The 17770-nt window shown below is 44.4% G+C and overlaps 1 protein-coding gene across 2 annotated transcripts in view; it reads left to right on the top strand.

Annotated features, from left to right (window-relative positions):
• Positions 1-17770, top strand: part of SEMA6A (semaphorin 6A) — a 122920-nt gene that overhangs the window by 47190 nt on the left and 57960 nt on the right. Inside the window, exon 2 of one of the 2 annotated variants that reach the window (XM_044916699.1) lies at positions 17446-17582. In XM_044916699.1, the coding sequence (XP_044772634.1) occupies positions 17483-17582 (100 nt within the window). In that variant the 5' untranslated portion in view covers positions 17446-17482. Of the gene's footprint in view, positions 1-17445; positions 17583-17770 lie in introns of those variants that run through there. The other variant, XM_021701770.1, reaches the window with a different exon arrangement.

Here is a 17770-nt window from a genome sequence, read left to right as displayed (position 1 = left end):
AAGCCTGAGTCAACAGCAGGATTTTCCTCGACCATCTGTGGTTTCCTGCTCTAAGCAGTGCTTCCTCAGTACGTGGGAGGAAGAACTTGTCACAGGATCCAAGAATCCTAGGCAATCAGGCTCTCCAGGGGGACTTTACATGTTGTCTAGTCTAGCCCTACATCCGACGTCTGACTGCCCTGGACAATATTTCTTCCACTCCAGCATTTAGCTGGCCTCCTGCCCCCTTGGGCAAGCCAGTCCATGTTTGTGTTTCTGGGACTACTACATCGTTCCTCCTTATTTTGAGCAGAAACTACATCCTAATGAGTTCTGCCCACTGATCTTAGCTCTACCCTCCTCACTGTCTTCCAGGTTTCTTTTTGGGTATCTGAGAACACCCATCCTTGCTCCTTGCATCTCTACTTCTTTTTTAACTGTCTGTCAGAAATTGTTCTGATGTTCTTTCTCAGGGTAACATTTACTCATCATTCAATGAATATTTGTTAAAGTTCACTGTGTAGTCAGCTTTGTTCCAGAATGTGTAAAGACAGTGATTAACAAGACAAGCTTGTCCATGCCAAGCTTACATTCTGATGGGCAGGGGGAGGGACAGATAAAAGCAAATAAGAATATAAACGTGGAAATATCAACTAGGGACAAATCCACTACAGAAGTTTAGAATAGTGATTTAAAACAAAAAGGCATTGGGTTGTTTTCCAAGTCAGGGAAGGTCTGTTCAAAAAGTGATTTTTTTTTTTTTAAGATTTATTTATTTTAGAGAGAGTGAGAGCAAGAGAGAGAGTGCATTTGAGTGGGAAGAGGGACAGAGGGAGAGAATTTCAAGAAGACTCCCCTATTCAGCACGGAGCCTGATACGGGGCTCCATCTCACAACCCCGAGGTCACAACCGGAGTCGGATGCTTAACAGACTGAGCCCACCCAGGTGCCCCAGGAAGTGACATTTTAACAGAGTTCTGAATGACAAAGGTTAACCAGCAAATGAAGAATGGGAGAGAATTCCAAGTGGTGGGAGCAGGGGGGGGGGGGGGTTGCCGCAGGTCCATAAGGTGGGAATGAAAAGCCAGGGCGGGTGGCAGGAGCCGAGTATGATAGGGTGGAATGGAACAAGATGGGGTCCTGGAGATTAGGTGGTGCTTTTTGCACCCAGGATTGACGTTTTCAATTCTGCCATAAATGCAGTTAGAAGCCACTAGAGAGTTTATGTAGGGGATGGTGTGACCTGAGTTTTCAAAAGACTGTCCTAGGTTATCATGTAGAGTGGGGTATGAATATGGTATGTTTTGGTTGTAAAATCACTATCCAGATGTTATCTCTCAGTCCTCTGAACTTGTAGTATTTTGAGTTTCCATTGCTCTCTGCTTTGTTACAGCTGCTCATATACTACTTCCCAAGGGGTCTGGGGGCTCTATGAGGGCAGAACCCACTATGGAGCTCATGACCTCAGGATCCTCCATGTCCCAGCTCAGTGCTTTGTCTGCACATTTGAGACTCCACTATTTGTTGAGTGGATGGATGGATGGATAGATGGATGGATGATGGATGGGTGGATGGACAGATAAATGGATGGATGGACAGATAGATGGACGGATGGAGGGATGGATGGATGGATAGATGGATGGACGGACAGACGGATGGATGAATGGATGGACAGATAGATGGATGGACGAATGGACGGACAGACAGGCGAATGGATGGACGAACGGATGGATGGACGGATGGACGGACGGATGGATGGATGGATGGACGGATGGACGGATGGACGGACGGATGGATGGATGGATAGACGGATGGATGGATGGAGGGGAACCACTGACAAAGGCAGTTCCGTACTCAACTGAACACTGAAAATAAAGTCCAACACCCTGGTTGATATTTCCTCATGTCTCATGTTTTCACTGCTAACTCCCAAAACATTAAAGAAGTAATCCACAGGGGCGCCTGGGTGGCTCAGTTGGTTGGGCGACTGCCTTCGGCTCAGGTCATGATCCTGGAGTCCCAGGATCAAGTCCTGCATTGGGCTCCCTGCTCAGTGGGGAGTCTGCTTCTCCCTCTGACCCTCCCCTCTCTCATGTGCTCTCTCTCTCTCTCTCAAATAAATAAATAAAATCTTTAAAAAAAAAAAAAAAGAAGTAATCCACAATATACAAAAGCAAAGTTCCTGTGGAATGAAATCACGTGCAACAATGGGAAAAATTACTGCTGGTGATTCTCAACCTCCAAGACTACCTTTTGTGAGGGAGGAGGGGCATGCGCACGTCCTTCATTTTCAGACGGTGACACAGCGCCCGAGCCTCAATCATCATGCCGGCCGCCACACAGCACCTTGTTCCCTCCTCAGTGAAGATTCAGCCTTTCCTTCCTGTCTTAGTGCTGCTGGAAAGGGCTGATTAAATAGAAATGCAAGGAGCACACGTACCTCCTCTTGCGTAACACTTCTGAATGACTTTTCTTTTTTTGCTCTTCGGAGAGCCGAAGACTCTGTTAACTCAACAGGAAGAATATCGCTATTTGAGTAGAAAATTACTCTGCCTTAGTCTTTTACTTATTCAAAGTGAACCTGGGGAATCTCCCTTTCAAAAGGAAGTTCATGCATTATTCCTTCTCCATGTGCTCCATAGCTATGCTCTTCCCATCGCACTGCTCAGACCTTGGGACCCTTCCCAGTGAGAAAGCCTGCATGACCCAGCCGGACCTCTATACTGTCTCGCAACCAGAGGAGGGGGAGCTTTCAGAGCCATTTCTGCATTTCTCATGGCTCCATTTCCTCCCCCAAGAAGGCCGTGCATGTGTGTGTAGGGACCCCTGTGCTGTCCTGGGGTGACCAGCCGCCTCGGCGTGTCTGCTGGGCTGGGCATGCATCTCACCCTCCCTTCCACCCTGATTTATCGCCTCTCTTTTGTCTGACCCTCAGCACTTAGGTTTGGCTTCTGCCTGTCACGCTCAAGCTTCCTGGATAATTTCACTTTTCTCCTGATTCTGGTCTCTCTCACACAGATAGTAATTATACTGATTGTCTGCCATGCTATTAATTATGGGAATTGTGATTTATTTATTTATTTATTCATTCATTCTTAGATGTGGGGGTTAATTGCTGATAACCATGTGCTGTTCTCCCTCCAGATAATTTGGACTGCCATGATTAACCTTGTGTCCAGGTTATCTGCTATTCACCATTTGCCTGCATTTTATCTCAGAGCTAGAATTGATCACCATTGTGCCTGATGCCAAGGGTCCCTTTTGTGAGAGGCAAAGGAGGCAGGCAATTTGTGGAGGGGACAATTCATGGGGAAGCCCTCAGAGAAGGGAAACAAGTATGTCTTCCTCCTCTACCCCCCCCCCCCCCCAAACAACCTGTTGCCCAAGAAAAAGCTGTCCTCCTAAAATATTCTTGAAATTCAAATTCTTCATTTTATTAATTGACCCTTCAATGGACTGGTGTTACCTATGAAAAGCAAGTTGCAGGTATTTGAAAGCTAAAGGCCAGTACATAAAGCAAATACTGCCAGCCAACAATTCCCTCTGATTATGGGGATTGGCAAAAGCCATGACCAGGGTCATTCTGTGGGGGAAGAAAAAGATTACAGGCTGCAGACACTATGAACGCTCCTTGGGAGAAACCACCCCTGACTGCACAAATATGGCTGTGAAGTCTACCCATTGAACCCAGGGAGAGAGGGCAAGGAGTCGGCTGTCAGGTGCTCACCCACCCATCTCTGAGACCCTCTCTACCAAGATCCCCTCCGCTCTGTGAGCTGCGCTCATTCTGTGGAAGCCTGTTCTTGTCAGTCCCTTGGATGGACAGGAGCCTGTCACTAGGAACAGAGGAAACTGAGACAAGATGACTCAGTCAGCAATTCCTAATCTCTGAATATTCTTTCAAGTATCATATGATACACTTTTTAAAAAAAAAGGGAAATCAGATTACATTTTTTTCACTGTGAGACTCAACGCAGTACATCTGGGATAATTAGAGAGCTCCTGTGTTCAGCAAAGCCAGCGCTGGGAATTAGGCTCTAAAGCATCTCCTTTGCTCTTGTCTTTTATCCTGTTTTTAATCTCCCCAGGGACCAAGGAATATAGTTCCACAGTCTCTTTCTCTAAACCTTTGCAATAGGTGTGCTGCAGAATTTTTAATTTTTCAGATTTTAGAAAAATGACATGGGACACATATCCTAGTATGGGCAGCCTCCAGTAACCAAATCATTAGTATTTTCTGCAATGGAGCATTATTTACAACAGCCAAGATATGGAAGCAGCCCAAGTGTCCGTCCATAGCTGAATGGATGAAGAAGAGGTGGTGTGTATATATATACAATTGGAATATTACTCAGCCTTAAAAAAGAATGCAATCTTGCTCTTTGCACAAGGATGGACCTAGAGGGTATTATGCTAAGAGAAATAAGTCAGACAGAGAAAGGCAAATCCCATATGATTTTGCTCATATGTGGAATTAAAGAAACAAAAGAAACAAAAAACCACTCTTAAATACATAGACTTGGTAGTTGCCAGAGGGGAGGGGGATGGAGGATGGATGAACTGGATAGAGGAGATTAAGAGGCACACACCTCGGGCGCCTGGGTGGCTCAGTTGGTTGAGCAACTGCCTTCGGCTCAGGTCATGATCCTGGAGTCCCTGGATCGAGTCCCGCATCGGGCTCCCTGCTCGGCAGGGAGTCTGCTTCTCCCTCTGACCCTCCCCCCTCTCATGCTCTCTGTCTCTCACTCTCTCTGTCTCAAATAAATAAATAAAATTAAAAAAAAAAAAGAGGCACACACCTCTAGTTACAAAATAAGCCACAGAGCTGAAGCATGGGGCATAGGGAACATAGTCAATAAGATCGCAGTAACGTTGTGTGGTGACAGACAGTGACTACACTTGTGGTGATGAGCACTGAGTAATGTCTAGAACGGTACGATCATTTCGTACACCTGAAACTAATATAACACTCTCTGGTAACTATATTTCAGTTTAAAAATATTTTTTTGCAGTGAAATGTATAAATACTCATCTCAAGAAGAATAAATAAAAACTATAGATGGTCTCATGCCAGTTTAGGTCAAATTTTGTCACCGATAGGAAAAAAATGTTTAGTTGTCAGGGTTTATTCCATTGGTTTGGTTTGGTCTGCTTTTTGTAATTGCAAATGAGGGACTGTGTACCTCTATTTCAAAAACCAACTCGCTTCATCCAGATCTAGAGAAACAGAAAATCAAATCTTATTTTTCTTTACACTTAAGAAAAAGTGAGGCATTTTTCAAAACAACCACTACGTGAAAATAGTTCATCCAGATGTCTACCACCTTCCCTCTCAATGAACAGGACTTTAAACCTCAAAGTTTCTGTGCGGTGAACTTGTAGTCACCTGTGTAAGGAATCGAGTCAGTAAGTGGCAGAGACATTTAAACCCACCCATAATTTCCTGGAACTTACTCTTACTGGCCTTAAGGAAACATATTTTCAGGATGTTTGGAAATCGTTATTAATTTTCAGGGTAGGATTTCACATTCTAAATAAACGAACACTATAGGGAGTATTATCACCAGACTGGACTTGATTTGAAAAGACGCGACGAGTGAATGGTGCTCTCTCTACCCCAATTCACACTGATACCTGCTCTAAGTAAATGAAGCCAGCCTAATAAAGAACATAAAGAAAGCCAATAAAGATCATTCATTCAATTTCAGGAAAATTCAGCAGTATCTACCAAATGCAATAATAAATTTAAGTCGCTTTAAATGCACGGGTTTGCAGTTTTCATCCGGTTCACCAGGATATAAAGAAGACTGGTTTTTCCTTTTAATAAATGAAATGAATTTCCTAAAGAATATAAGAAAACTATGGAAATCCAAGAGCTAATGCTTCTGTCTCAATTCTGTCCTGGATGTGTCTTGTCTAGACAGAGACACACAGATAATCCACTGCCTATGGAGATATTTCAGTGATGATAAGAACCAGTCGGCAATAGCATGCTTTGTTATGGATTAGATCCTGAAATGATATTATGTTTCTCTATATACAATTAGAAGCTTGTAGTCAAATACAAACTCTATTTTTGGCCTGCACGTTACTGGAAGAGCATCAGAGCTCACTGAAAGAGACAAGGGACACAATGAAAGACCGCATGCAGCCAACACCAGAGAACCTGATCCAAAAGGTTTATTTAGTTCAAGAAACTGTTTTTCACTGCCTGATTTTGAGAATGTGTAGGGCTCGGTCAAAGTGTCGATCATGTGTGACTGGTGATATTGTTACTTTGGGCGGTTATTCAGAGCTCAAAGGAGGAGAGAGACTTTGCAGGTTGTTTTCATTTCTCTCCGAGCCATGTTTGAAGTTGACTTCCACTCCAACAGGGGAAAGAACACAGCCCTTCAGCCCAGCTCAGCCGGAGGCAGTCCCAGGCCAGGGAGGAGCAGAAAGGTGAGGGTTGCGGCTGGGAGAGTCTGTTTTCCATTAACTACGCTGAGAGCAAACAGAGGAGAAATTATTGGGGAGAGTCATCCCATCAAAGGCCAGCAATTGCTCCCTTTTAGTTGAAAGCAGCTCAGGATTTTGACAAAGTTCCATGGAAAACCCCAGACACTAATGTCTCGAGTTTGCTCTCTATAAAGTCACTCTGCAAGTATCTTTCTAAAGGCACAAGGAAAGGGTAGGCCTGTTATTTTTTGCCCTGTTTCATTTTTAATGAAATTAGCAATGTACAGAAAACTAGGGAGAGTAATGAGAAAAAAACTCACATAATCAGCACCTCGAATGAACAAATACCAATATTCTGAGCTCCTGCTGCAGAGCACCGCCCCCCCCGCCCTTCTTCTTCCTGGGTCATCTTCTTAGAAGGAAAAAGTAATGTGATATGATCCTTATTCTCAGCTATAATTCTTTAAACCGAACTTTGGGTGAAGTGCAAAAATCCATCCACTACTTTAGACAAATATTTGAAATTCCTTAGGCAAAGAGCGAAATGGTCCAGTTTCGGTGTCTGAAAATCTGATCGGCATGGAGTTGCTCATTTTAACACACTGTTCTCTAGACCTGGTCCTGCCTGAAATCTGTTAGCTCCCACTCGCGCCTCCTCCACCCTCCCCGGTCCACAGTGACCCACCACGCAAAATGCCAAGTCTCTCTCCAGCCGGAGGCCTAGCGTGATCATCCCAGCCACGTGCCTTTACAACACCTTCACCCTCTAGATATTGTTCCCCCCAACAGGACTCTTCTTTCTTTCTGAAACCTTATTGATATTTGTTTATGTATTCTATTTTGAGACAATGGGCAGGAGCTGTTGGGTCCATCTACTAAAGAGTATGGGCCAGGGGTGGGGGGGGGTGGGGGGGGGTGATCACGGAGACCTTTTTTTCCATCTCTGCCTGCATCAGCATCTAGCACAGAGCCTGGCTCCCAACAGAAAGCAGGGAATCAGGCAGTGGAAGTAATGAACATCAGGCAGCAAGCCCGGGAGAAATGAATGAGTCTTGGCGGCCTTTCTGAAGGCAGTGTAATGTAGGGACAGAGCTCAGTGAAGGAGTCAGAAGTCCTCCACTGCTGCTCAGCTTTGCCACTTTTGAGCTGTGCACACGTGACCACGCTTGGCAAGTGACCTCGCTTCTCAGGCCTCAGTTTCCTTAGCAGTAAAGCAAAGGGGGCATGTGTTTCTGCCTCTGGAGCAGATGTTTGAGTTCAGCAGTGTTATAAAAGCTGAAAAGATGGAGGTGCCCAAAAGCTGGTGTGTGACGAGGCTAAACATGGTTGGGACTGTTGCAGCTTTCTGAGGCCCAGACAGTTGGACCCAGTGTTTTCAGGCCTGCTAAGGTCATGACCGTACCCACGGAGTGCTAGTGAGTCAGGAGACTGTACCTGAAACACCCAAGCGAAGCCCACCGGATGCGCTGCCGCAGGGTGCATGTGTGTCGGGGAGGAGGGTAAAGACAAAGAAAGCTGTCGTAACACAGAACCGCCTGAGAGAGAAGACTTGCCTTCTCCCTTAAAAGATGAAATAGGTTTACAACCTGACTTTGTTTTTCCAACAAAATTTTTTTTTCCTCATACGACTTCCAAATTCACAGCTGTTTTCCTGCTCCTTCGTGACAGCGATTTCGGACCTAAAATGGGACATTGTACAGAGTCGATGTGCATGATTATGCTCCACTGAATGCCAACGTCATTCTCCAGAATGTGCTGAGGTTAGGTCTGTGGCATTTCCCTTGAAATGGGGGCTTCTAAGTCTCTGCTGATGGCTCAGAAGAGGAGAAGGAGAGAGACCAGAGTCTTTATTAAGAGGCTAGGGCCATTTTTCTCATTTGCACGAACCTTAAATCTTCATGCAGGTATCACCCAACAGGTGGTTGGACGTGGTCCCTGAAGCCTGGGTCGAGCGGAGCTTTCAACCAGGATCACCAGGCCCATGTTGTTTCTCCTCCCATCTGGGAAGTGTTCTTTGGTGGCCCGGTTATGCATCCTCAGGACAGCATCAGTGTCTTAGTGTTTACAGCTACCCTGAAACAGGGCTGTCCAGGCCAGGGAGGGCCACCTGCTATTGAAACACTCTTTAATTCCTGATTTCAGGTCCTCTGGTGCAAGAATCAGCAGTTTGGTCTCCTGGGAGACAAGTCTCCAGCGTTCAGCAAGCTGGGTTTTCTGCACCAACACCTGCTCTCCCTCCTGTCTCTGGGCAGAGGTTCCTTCCCCTGACTTGAGGGGTGTCCAGATCTGTTTATCTTACCAGCTGCTGAAGCAGGTGGCCTTGTTTTTACCCTTCGTAACAGACACTGTTCTCTATGATGTATTGACTTTAAAACATGGCTGAGGAGGGGGCAAGCAGGCAAGTGTTTCCACTTAACACAGTGTTGTCACGAGCCCATCAATTTCTCCTAAAACCGTGGCTGAGCATTTGCATCTTTCTATCACATTAAGCCTGCGATCATGGGGCCATAAAGTGGAATGAGCCTTTGCGTGCCTACATGTTTGGAAGCAACTGTGTACTACTTTTACAGATTTTTATTACCGAAGCCATTAGGGACTTTCAGCCGCTCTGTCCACGTGAGCATAGATGCATCAACCTATATTCAACTATTATCTTAAGTGCAGTTTCTATTTATGTCAGCAGCTCTTTCTTTTCCAGCCTTCCTTCTGTTCCCCTTTCTTTGATGTCCTGGAAGGACATCGACTTTGGCATCACACAGACCTGGGCTTACGTCTGCACTTCCCCTTCTTACTGACGATGTTGTAAATATTGACTGTGCCACCTGGACACGTCCCGTAACCTCCCAGAGCCTCAGTTTCCTTGTGTGCATAAGACCTTAAGCCCATAAGACCCGTCTCCCTGGTTTGCCGCGATGTTTAAATAAGACAATATGCATATGTACCCTCCACACCGAGGGTGCTCAATAAAGCTCCACACGCACCCCATCCCTTTCCCATTTTCCATGCTGTTATTTTCCTTTGCACTCGAGTGACTGCCAGGATTCACATTTTACAAATCACACGATGCGAGTTATGCCATTCTGAGACAGGCTCTCCGCCTCTCCCAGATGCCCACCCCCCAGAGACAGGAAGCTTAGTGACCTGGAAGGAGAAGGGGGGAGTGAGGGCAGGAGGAAAAGGGAAGGACAAAGAGGAGGGGGCTTCCTCTCCCACTGAAGAAGGAGAACACCAGCTGGGGTGTCCTGAGAATCTGGGGCCCACCTGAGAATTTCTTAAGGAATTCCAAGAAAAGTTATTAAAAGGCAATTTTTAAGTATCTCAACAAAAGAATAAACATTTATTGAGGGCTACAACTTTTATGATCATTAGCTCACAACCAAGCTTGAGACACTGTTTTGCCCACTCTAAAGATGAGGAACCTGGAGCTCAGAGAACTTTAGCTGGTATGTGGGATTCAAAACCCATGTTTTCACCCTCTGCTCTTTCTGCTCCCTACATTATGAGCAATAGTTTGGTTTTATGGAAGAGCTTTTACACCGATGTCAATTCAGATTTTTAAAGATGTGACCTTAAAAAGACAAAGATGGTGAGATCAGAAAGCTGGAACACAGAAGCCAAGATATGGAAACAACCCAGGTGTCTGCCGATAGATGAATGGATGAGGAAGAAGTGAGGTGTGTGTGTGTGCGTGCGGACACACAAATATGCACGGTGGAATACTACTCGGCCATAAAAAATGATGAAAGCTTGCCATTTGCAACATGGATGGATCTAGAGGGTATTCTGCTAAGTGAAGTAAGTCAGACTGAGAAAGATAAATACCATATTTCACTTACATGTGGAATCTTAAAAACAAAATAAATGAACAAAACAAAACAGAAACAGACTCATAGGCACAGGAAACAAACTGTGGGTCATCAGAGGGGAGATGCGTGAGGGGATGGGTGAAACAGACAAAGGGGATTAAGAGCTTCGCAATTCCAGTTATAAAACAAGTCAGTCGCAGGATGTAAGGTACAGCATAGGGAGGATAGTCAGTAATCTTGCAATAACTTTGTATGGTAACTACTCTGGTTGTGGGGATCATTTTGCAATGTGTAAGAACGTGGAATCACTATGATACAGACCTGAAACTAATAGGGTATTATAGGTCAGTTGCATGTCAATTTTTTTAAAAAAGAAAAAAAAGTTTTAGAGCTAGAGCAATAAAAATGGAAATGTCATCCTTATTGTAAAATCCAACTATCTGAATATAATTAAGTGGTAACAACCATGGTCTCTCTGGCCAGGTTAGAACTACTTACGGGACTTGAACCCTGTCCGGAGGTTGAAACTAGGTGGTGTCACAGGCTGGGATTTCTCTGCTCTAGCTCAAGGAACTTGTCACAACAGGAGTGTCCTGGCTCAAAGTCCCTCCATGTCCTGTGCTCCCTAATCACCACATACCCACTCCCTTCGTCACTGGGGCAGAATCACCTAGAATCAGACAATCTCGGAGCCTGGAAGAGTTCCAGAGGCCATTACATTTTATGTGCTTTCATTTTACAGGTGAGGAAACAGAGCCAGAGAGGCTACGTGACTTGCCTAGGGTCACCCTGTTAATGTGCCCTTCCTTCTTTTAATGACAGCGTGAATTATTGATTACCTTTAAAACTTCCTATGATGTCAGCAGAAAATGGGCTTTTTTTTTTTATTCTTATGTTAATCCCCATACATTACATCACTAGTTTTAGATGAAGTGTTCCATGATTCATTGTTTGTGCATAACACCCAGTGCTCCATGCAGAACGTGCCCTCCTCAATACCCACCACCAGGCTAGCCCATCCTCCCACCCCCTCCCCTCTAGAACCCGCAGTTTGTTTTTCAGAGTCCATCGTCTCTCATGGTTCGTCTCCCCCTCCGATTTCCCCCGCTTCATTCTTCGAAAATGGGCTTTTTTTTTTTTAAAAAAATTCGTGAAACCCGGTAATAAATTATTTACCCCCAAAAAAAAAAAAAAAAAAAACCCGCCACTACCATCATCTTCTTTATTCCTAGGACACACGTAGAGCTATTATCGAGAGTATTTTGCATTTGTGAGTCTCCAGATAAATTACTTTTCTCACTGTTACCACTTACTATTAAAACGTTCATTGGATGCCAACACTCTGGAAGACGGTACCCCAAGTTGTATCCATACAGCCAAGTCCAGGTGCAAGGGTAAGCACACTGTGCCCTGGTGCAGGGGTCCATAGCGTGTGGAGCAGCCCACGGGGGTCTCTAAAACAAGCAACATCCGTTCACACGTGTGTGCAGACATTGGGTCCCCCCAGGTTCACATGCTAAGACTGACATGCGTTATTCTGCCTTTTTTTTTTTTTTTTTTTACCTTATCTGCCGTGCTGATGTGCTTTTCCTGAGTGGCATGGAGGCTGCCCTCAGAGCCTTCGGGGGTCAGACAGGTGAGGTGAGCGGGTGACGAGGCTTCCTAAGACAATGGAAAGTGGTGGGAGTGTTTCCAACTGGAGAGGGCTAGCCCGCTCTACTTTAGGCAGCCACCGCTCCGCTCCAGAGTGTGGGCCATGTGAAATGTTAGCCAGCCAAGGCAGATCTCTGATTTTTCTTTTTTTAAGAAGCCAAAAAGCCAGAGTTGTATGTTAAAGCTCCTATTTTTTTTTTCCTGAAATGTTGGCAACTTAAATTTAGGTTTTTTTCTGCTCTGTGAGCCAAGCTTTGGCCAAGTCCTACCAGTTTATGAGCCTGAGTAGAATTTTCCAGGGCAAGCTTTGGGGGAATGGCTGGGCAGAGGATTGGGGTTAAGCCTGAGTGCTGCTCTGGCTGCATACGCTTAGGCTTGTCCTGACTCCCAAGTCCTCGTGGCACTTACAGAATTAACCTGATTAATCAGAAGTAAGACGCGGCAATTTGTGACCTCATCCTCTGACTTCATAATCATTCCCAGTTCTGGTGACATCCCCTTTGCTTCAATGCTTTGCTGACACAATAACAAGGGTATGCAGGAGGGAGGTGGGTGGAAGCTCCAATCACTGAAAACATTTGTTCATTTTAAAATGCAATCATCCTGGGCGCCTGGGTGGCTCAGTTGGTTAAGCGACTGCCTTCGGCTCAGGTCATGATCCTGGAGTCCCGGGATCGAGTCCCGCATCGGGCTCCCTGCTTGGCAGGGAGTCTGCTTCTCCCTCTGACCCTCCCCCCTCTCATGCTCTCTCTCTTTCTCTCTCAAATAAATAAATAAAATCTTAAAAATAAATAAATAAATAAAATAAAATGCAATCATCCCCACGAATGCAGTCACAGGATTTTCAGACAGACTTCCTTGCAGCCCCTTTTGTTCGGCCCTCAATCTGGAATACTGAGGGCTGGTTTCCTGGCCAGTCAGTGTCCTGCACAGACCATTCAACTCATGGCAGCCTATGGCCACAACACCATTTGTACACCGCAGCTCTGTTAACTCAATTTGGTCTTAAAAACTGTAAGGGAAAAATTACAGAAGAGAATTCTTATCTGGGCTGAGAGCATGTAGTAAGTCAACACAATTCTCGCCCATGTGACTCAGAGTAAAGTCATGTAATTAATTTTAGATGAATCCAAATAGAGCTAATAAATTCGCCCAGCAGATGCCCTATTAAAATTAAGACAGCTCTTAAGGTTTTCCACAAATACTGCAGGGTTGGGGAAGAGGAGGATTATAACTTTAGAGTAATGGTGGATTTTACAAGGCCATTTCTCTTTAGGCTAAGAAGAGTGGAAAGTTGAGACAATAAAATGGGAAATTCAGGCCCAAGGAGCTGACTTCTGAACTAAATGTTTTTGTTTAGAATTAACCTCATGTTGACAGTCTCCCCACTATCTAATTGTCTGGGTATCTGCTGAAGTCTAAGTCCAGTTTAGCCTATGTAAGCACGGTCATGGAGAGGGAAACCAGCAAATGGCTACAGAAGCCTAGAAATATGCTGTATGTGGGTAGCGCTGCTCAAAGTCTTAAAAATTCCTCAAACAACCTCTTTCTTTGTTTTTGGGGGGTTTTTAAAATTTTATCATGTTATGTTAGTCACCATACAATACATCATTGGTTTTTGATGTGGTGATCCACGATTCGTTGTTTGTGTATAACATCCAGTGCTCCATGCAGTACGTGCCCTCCCTAATACCCCTCACCGGGCTAACCAATCCCCAATCCCCACTCCCCTCTAAAACCCTGTTTGTTTCTCAGAGTCCATAGTCTCTCATGGTTCATCTCTCCCTCCGATTCCCCCCCCCAATTTTTCCCTTCCTTCTCCTAATGTCCTCCATGTTATTCCTTATGTTCCACAAATAAGTGAAACCATATGATAATTGACTTTCTCTGCTTGACTTATTTCACTTAGCATAATCTCCTCCAGTCCCAACCATGTTGATGTAAAAGTTGGGTATTCATCCTTTCCGATGGCTGAGTAATATGCCATTGTATATATGGACCACATCTTTTTTTTTTTTTTTAAAGATTTTATTTATTTATTTGACAGAGAGACACAGTGAGAGAGGGAACACAAGCAGGGGGAGTGGGAGAGGGAGAAGCAGGCTTCCCGCCGAGCAGGGAGCCCGATGCGGGGCTCGATCCCAGGACCCTGGGATCATGACCTGAGCCGAAGGCAGACACTTAACGACTGAGCCACCCAGGTGCCCCTGGACCACATCTTCTTTATCCATTCATCTGTTGAAGGGCATCTCGGCTCTTTCCACAGTTTGGCTATCGCGGACATTGCTGCTATGAACATTGGGGTGCATGTGGCCCTTCTTTTCACTACATCTGTGTCTTTGGGGTAAATACCCAGGAGTGCAATTGCTGGGTCATAGGGTAGCTCTATTTTTAAATTTTTGAGGAACCTCCACACTGTTTTCCAAAGTGGCTGTACCAACTTGCATTCCCACCAACAGTGTAAGAGGGTTCCCCTTTCTCCACAACCTCTCCAACATTTGTTGTTTCTCTCCCTGTCCATTTTTGCCATTCTAACTGGTGTAAGGTGGTATCTCAGTGTGGTTTTGATTTGGATTTCCCTGATGGCTAATGGTGATGAACATTTTTTCATGTGTCTGTTAGCCATTTGTATGTCTTCTTCAGAGAAGTGTCTTTTCATATCTTCTGCCCACTTTTTGACTGGATTATTTGTTTTTTGGGTGTTGAGCCTCAAACAACCTCTTTAATTGCAGTAGCCCAGCTAGCTCCAGAGTTTGAAATTCAGAGGCAAGTGCCTGTTTGTTTTTTGTTCTCCGAGGCTTGAGGCATGTCTGTATCACTGTGGTCTTAGCGGGGAGACCCAGCCCGCATTCCACAGAATGGGAAATGACAATGTGATTGATTTGGGATCTCTCCACAAAGTAATCATTTCAACAAGAAAATACATTGTCTACGTATTTACAAGGGTTAGAGCCCAAAGTTGTGTAGGAAGGGAATAATACATCAAAGCCTCGGCTGAAGACAACTGTAAAGTGTTCGTGTGGACGGCCCAAGGTACTGCCAGAACGCTTCCTCCCATATGATGTACATGTTAACAACCTGATGATATGATGATAGAAAGACACATAAAACAGCTATTTTTCCTGGCACAGAGCCCTGCTGTAAACCTGGAGATATTTAAATACCCCATTGCAGCCACGGTCCTGGCTACATGTAAGGATTAAAGGAAGCCATTGGAGTGCAGAATAGGTTTCTTCTGCAAGCATCACCCTGCCTGCCAAGTTTTGGGGGTGGTGCATGGTGCATCCACCCCATGCAATCTTAAGATGGGAACCACGAAACTTGGGAGATACAATAAAATAGCAGGGCTCTGTCTCGTTGGCATGTAGGACGTTTATACGAAGACGAATGCCAACTGGGGAAGGCCAGAGACTCATGTGGCATGTTGAGACAAATTAATCTTTAAAAGTATACATATATTTCCCAAGATTTCTAAAGGACTGAGAATCAGCGTTCTGAGTCTCCATTATTCTTCCATTACATGCTGCAAACTCTCTGAGGTAGTCTGCTTCTGTATTAGGCTATAATATGGTTCCTGAGCCCTTGGTAAATGTTGCCACTTCCTCTTGCCCGGCTTGCTTTCTCATCTAAAATGTAACAGCTGACTGGGATCTGGTTTATGTCTTACTTGCTCCTGTGACTACTTTGTCCTCTTTAGTGTTCTACTGAACAGATGCCATGAGAAACAAACAAGGGGACCTCAGGGCTTCTTCCCTTTGGGTTCAGAGTCTCTGGAATAGGAAGAACTGGCAAATGAATGACTGAGTAGACGATCGCTTTTAACCTGTCTATAAATACATGTTTATGTCTCTTGGTAATGGATTGCCCTTGTGAGCAAGTCATCATTTAAAGTTTAATTCTAATCTCCACACCAGAGATGGAGATACGGAATTGCTTGGGCTTTTCTCTCAAGCTCCCTCTTTTTCAAGATAAAGCAAATTAATTCATGTGTACTTTTCAACTGAAGGAATGATTAAGACCCAGCTGTGTCTGTGAAATTTTAAGTTGTGGTGCAACACTCGGGACTTGTTAATGCTTTTTTTGGCATGAAGAAGAGAGACATAACTATCTAATATTAAGTGTTCTAAAAAGCATAAGTTTGTTTGCCAAATTAACTTTCAAAGACACCTAAGTTACTAAGTTTGACTTTTCTACACACAAATCTTAAATGATTGATGGACTATTGTAAAATAGCTTTGTTCAACAAAGATCATCTTTGGCAGGCTACTTCAAAGGCTTTACCACTCTAGAAAGATGAAAAGATATCCTCATTTTACATTATTTCCCTTACAGATCAACACTTATTTGAAATATGCCTGAGAATTATGTGATATTTACTGCATTATGAGCCTGCCTTCACTGTATTCAGCAGCCTCACATAGGATTGCTTCTACTTCTAAGATTTAGGAGCATTTCTTACACATAAAGAGCATCTTGAAGAATATACAGCTGGGCAGAATAGTGTATCTGGCATTACTGTTCCACCAAGGTAGTATGTGACACTAAAATATACAGATAGAGAATTTTTTTAATCAACAATACCATTTCAGGGGCGCTTGGGTGGCTCAGTCGTTAAGCGTCTGCCTTCGGCTCAGGTCATGATCTCAGGGTCCTGGGATTGAGTCCCGCATCGGGCTCCCTGCTCAGCGGGGAGCCTGTGTCTCCCTTTGCCCCTCCCCCCACTCCTGCGTTCACGCTCTCTAATAAATAAATAAAGTCTTTATAAAAAATACCATTTCAGGATGTGGTTTCAGATTCTCCCTATAGTATTCTTCAGTATCTAAAAGGACCCATTTCTTTCTTTTTAAACATAGATTGTGTGATTTTATGTCTAAGGTCATTCTAGAATTCCATCTCTTTGGAATTATGTAAACCAAGGGTGAACATTTCAACTATGGGGTCAGGCAGGTAACAGAAATTAGCAAAGAGGGCACATTATGGGGGGGGGGTGTGCGCACGTGTGCATGTGTGTTGGGGGGGTTGGCGCCTGAAGGGAACAGTCATTTAAGTCAATATGTCAGATATTCTGATTTTTATTAGAAACCTTTTTTTTTTTTCCGATATTGGCAACCACTTCAAATTTTTGAAAGATCCGGAGCTAGACAAACAAAACACGTCTGAGGGATGGCATGCTGCCGTAAACCTGCTGAGAAGAAAAGTATTTACATTAAAAAGAAAAAAAAATGCTTTCTCAGTAGGTCCACACTTTTTGGAATGCTGTTGCACAACTGTGAAATAGCCACTTGTGATGGCCTTAAAATGGCTAGGACAGAGGAACTAATAAAGCTCTGGGGTCATGTGTTCGGGAGCAGCTTTGCAAAAGGGCTCAGATGCGCCGGGAAGCAGGGTGCGGTGGGTAATGGATACAGGTTTCTTATGTAAAACACAATAATCCGTGAATTCACAACGGAAAAGATATGAAGCAGAGACCCCTTTTCTCTTAAATTTATCTTCAAGGCCATTTCATTTTATGGAAGTGAATAAAGCTGACTTGCAAAAAAAAAAAAAATCCTTCTTTGCTCTTTGGCAGGGTGAAGTAGAGAAATAAGTCTCCCCGCTGAACTACTATGAGGTCAGAAGCCTTGCTGCTATATTTCACACTGCTACACTTTGCTGGGGCTGGTTTCCCAGAAGATTCTGAGCCGATCAGTATTTCGCATGGCAACTGTAAGTATCCACAATCACGTTGTCATTCTCTCCCTCTGTGGGCATCTCAGGCTGCATCAACCAGCTAAACACCCAACATTTTCTAAAATTTAATAAAATAGACCTGTTAGTAGACGACAGAGGGGTCTCGTCAAATTGGGGAGATGGCTGTTCTGTAACTCCGTTAAATATTGTTGTGGCAACACGTG

The sequence above is a fragment of the Neomonachus schauinslandi genome, chromosome 7 (genome assembly GCF_002201575.2).
Source record: "Neomonachus schauinslandi chromosome 7, ASM220157v2, whole genome shotgun sequence".
Taxonomy (NCBI): Eukaryota; Metazoa; Chordata; class Mammalia; order Carnivora; family Phocidae; genus Neomonachus; species Neomonachus schauinslandi.
The sequence above is the reverse complement of the archived record's forward strand: the minus strand, read 5'-3'. Positions and strand labels throughout refer to the sequence as shown.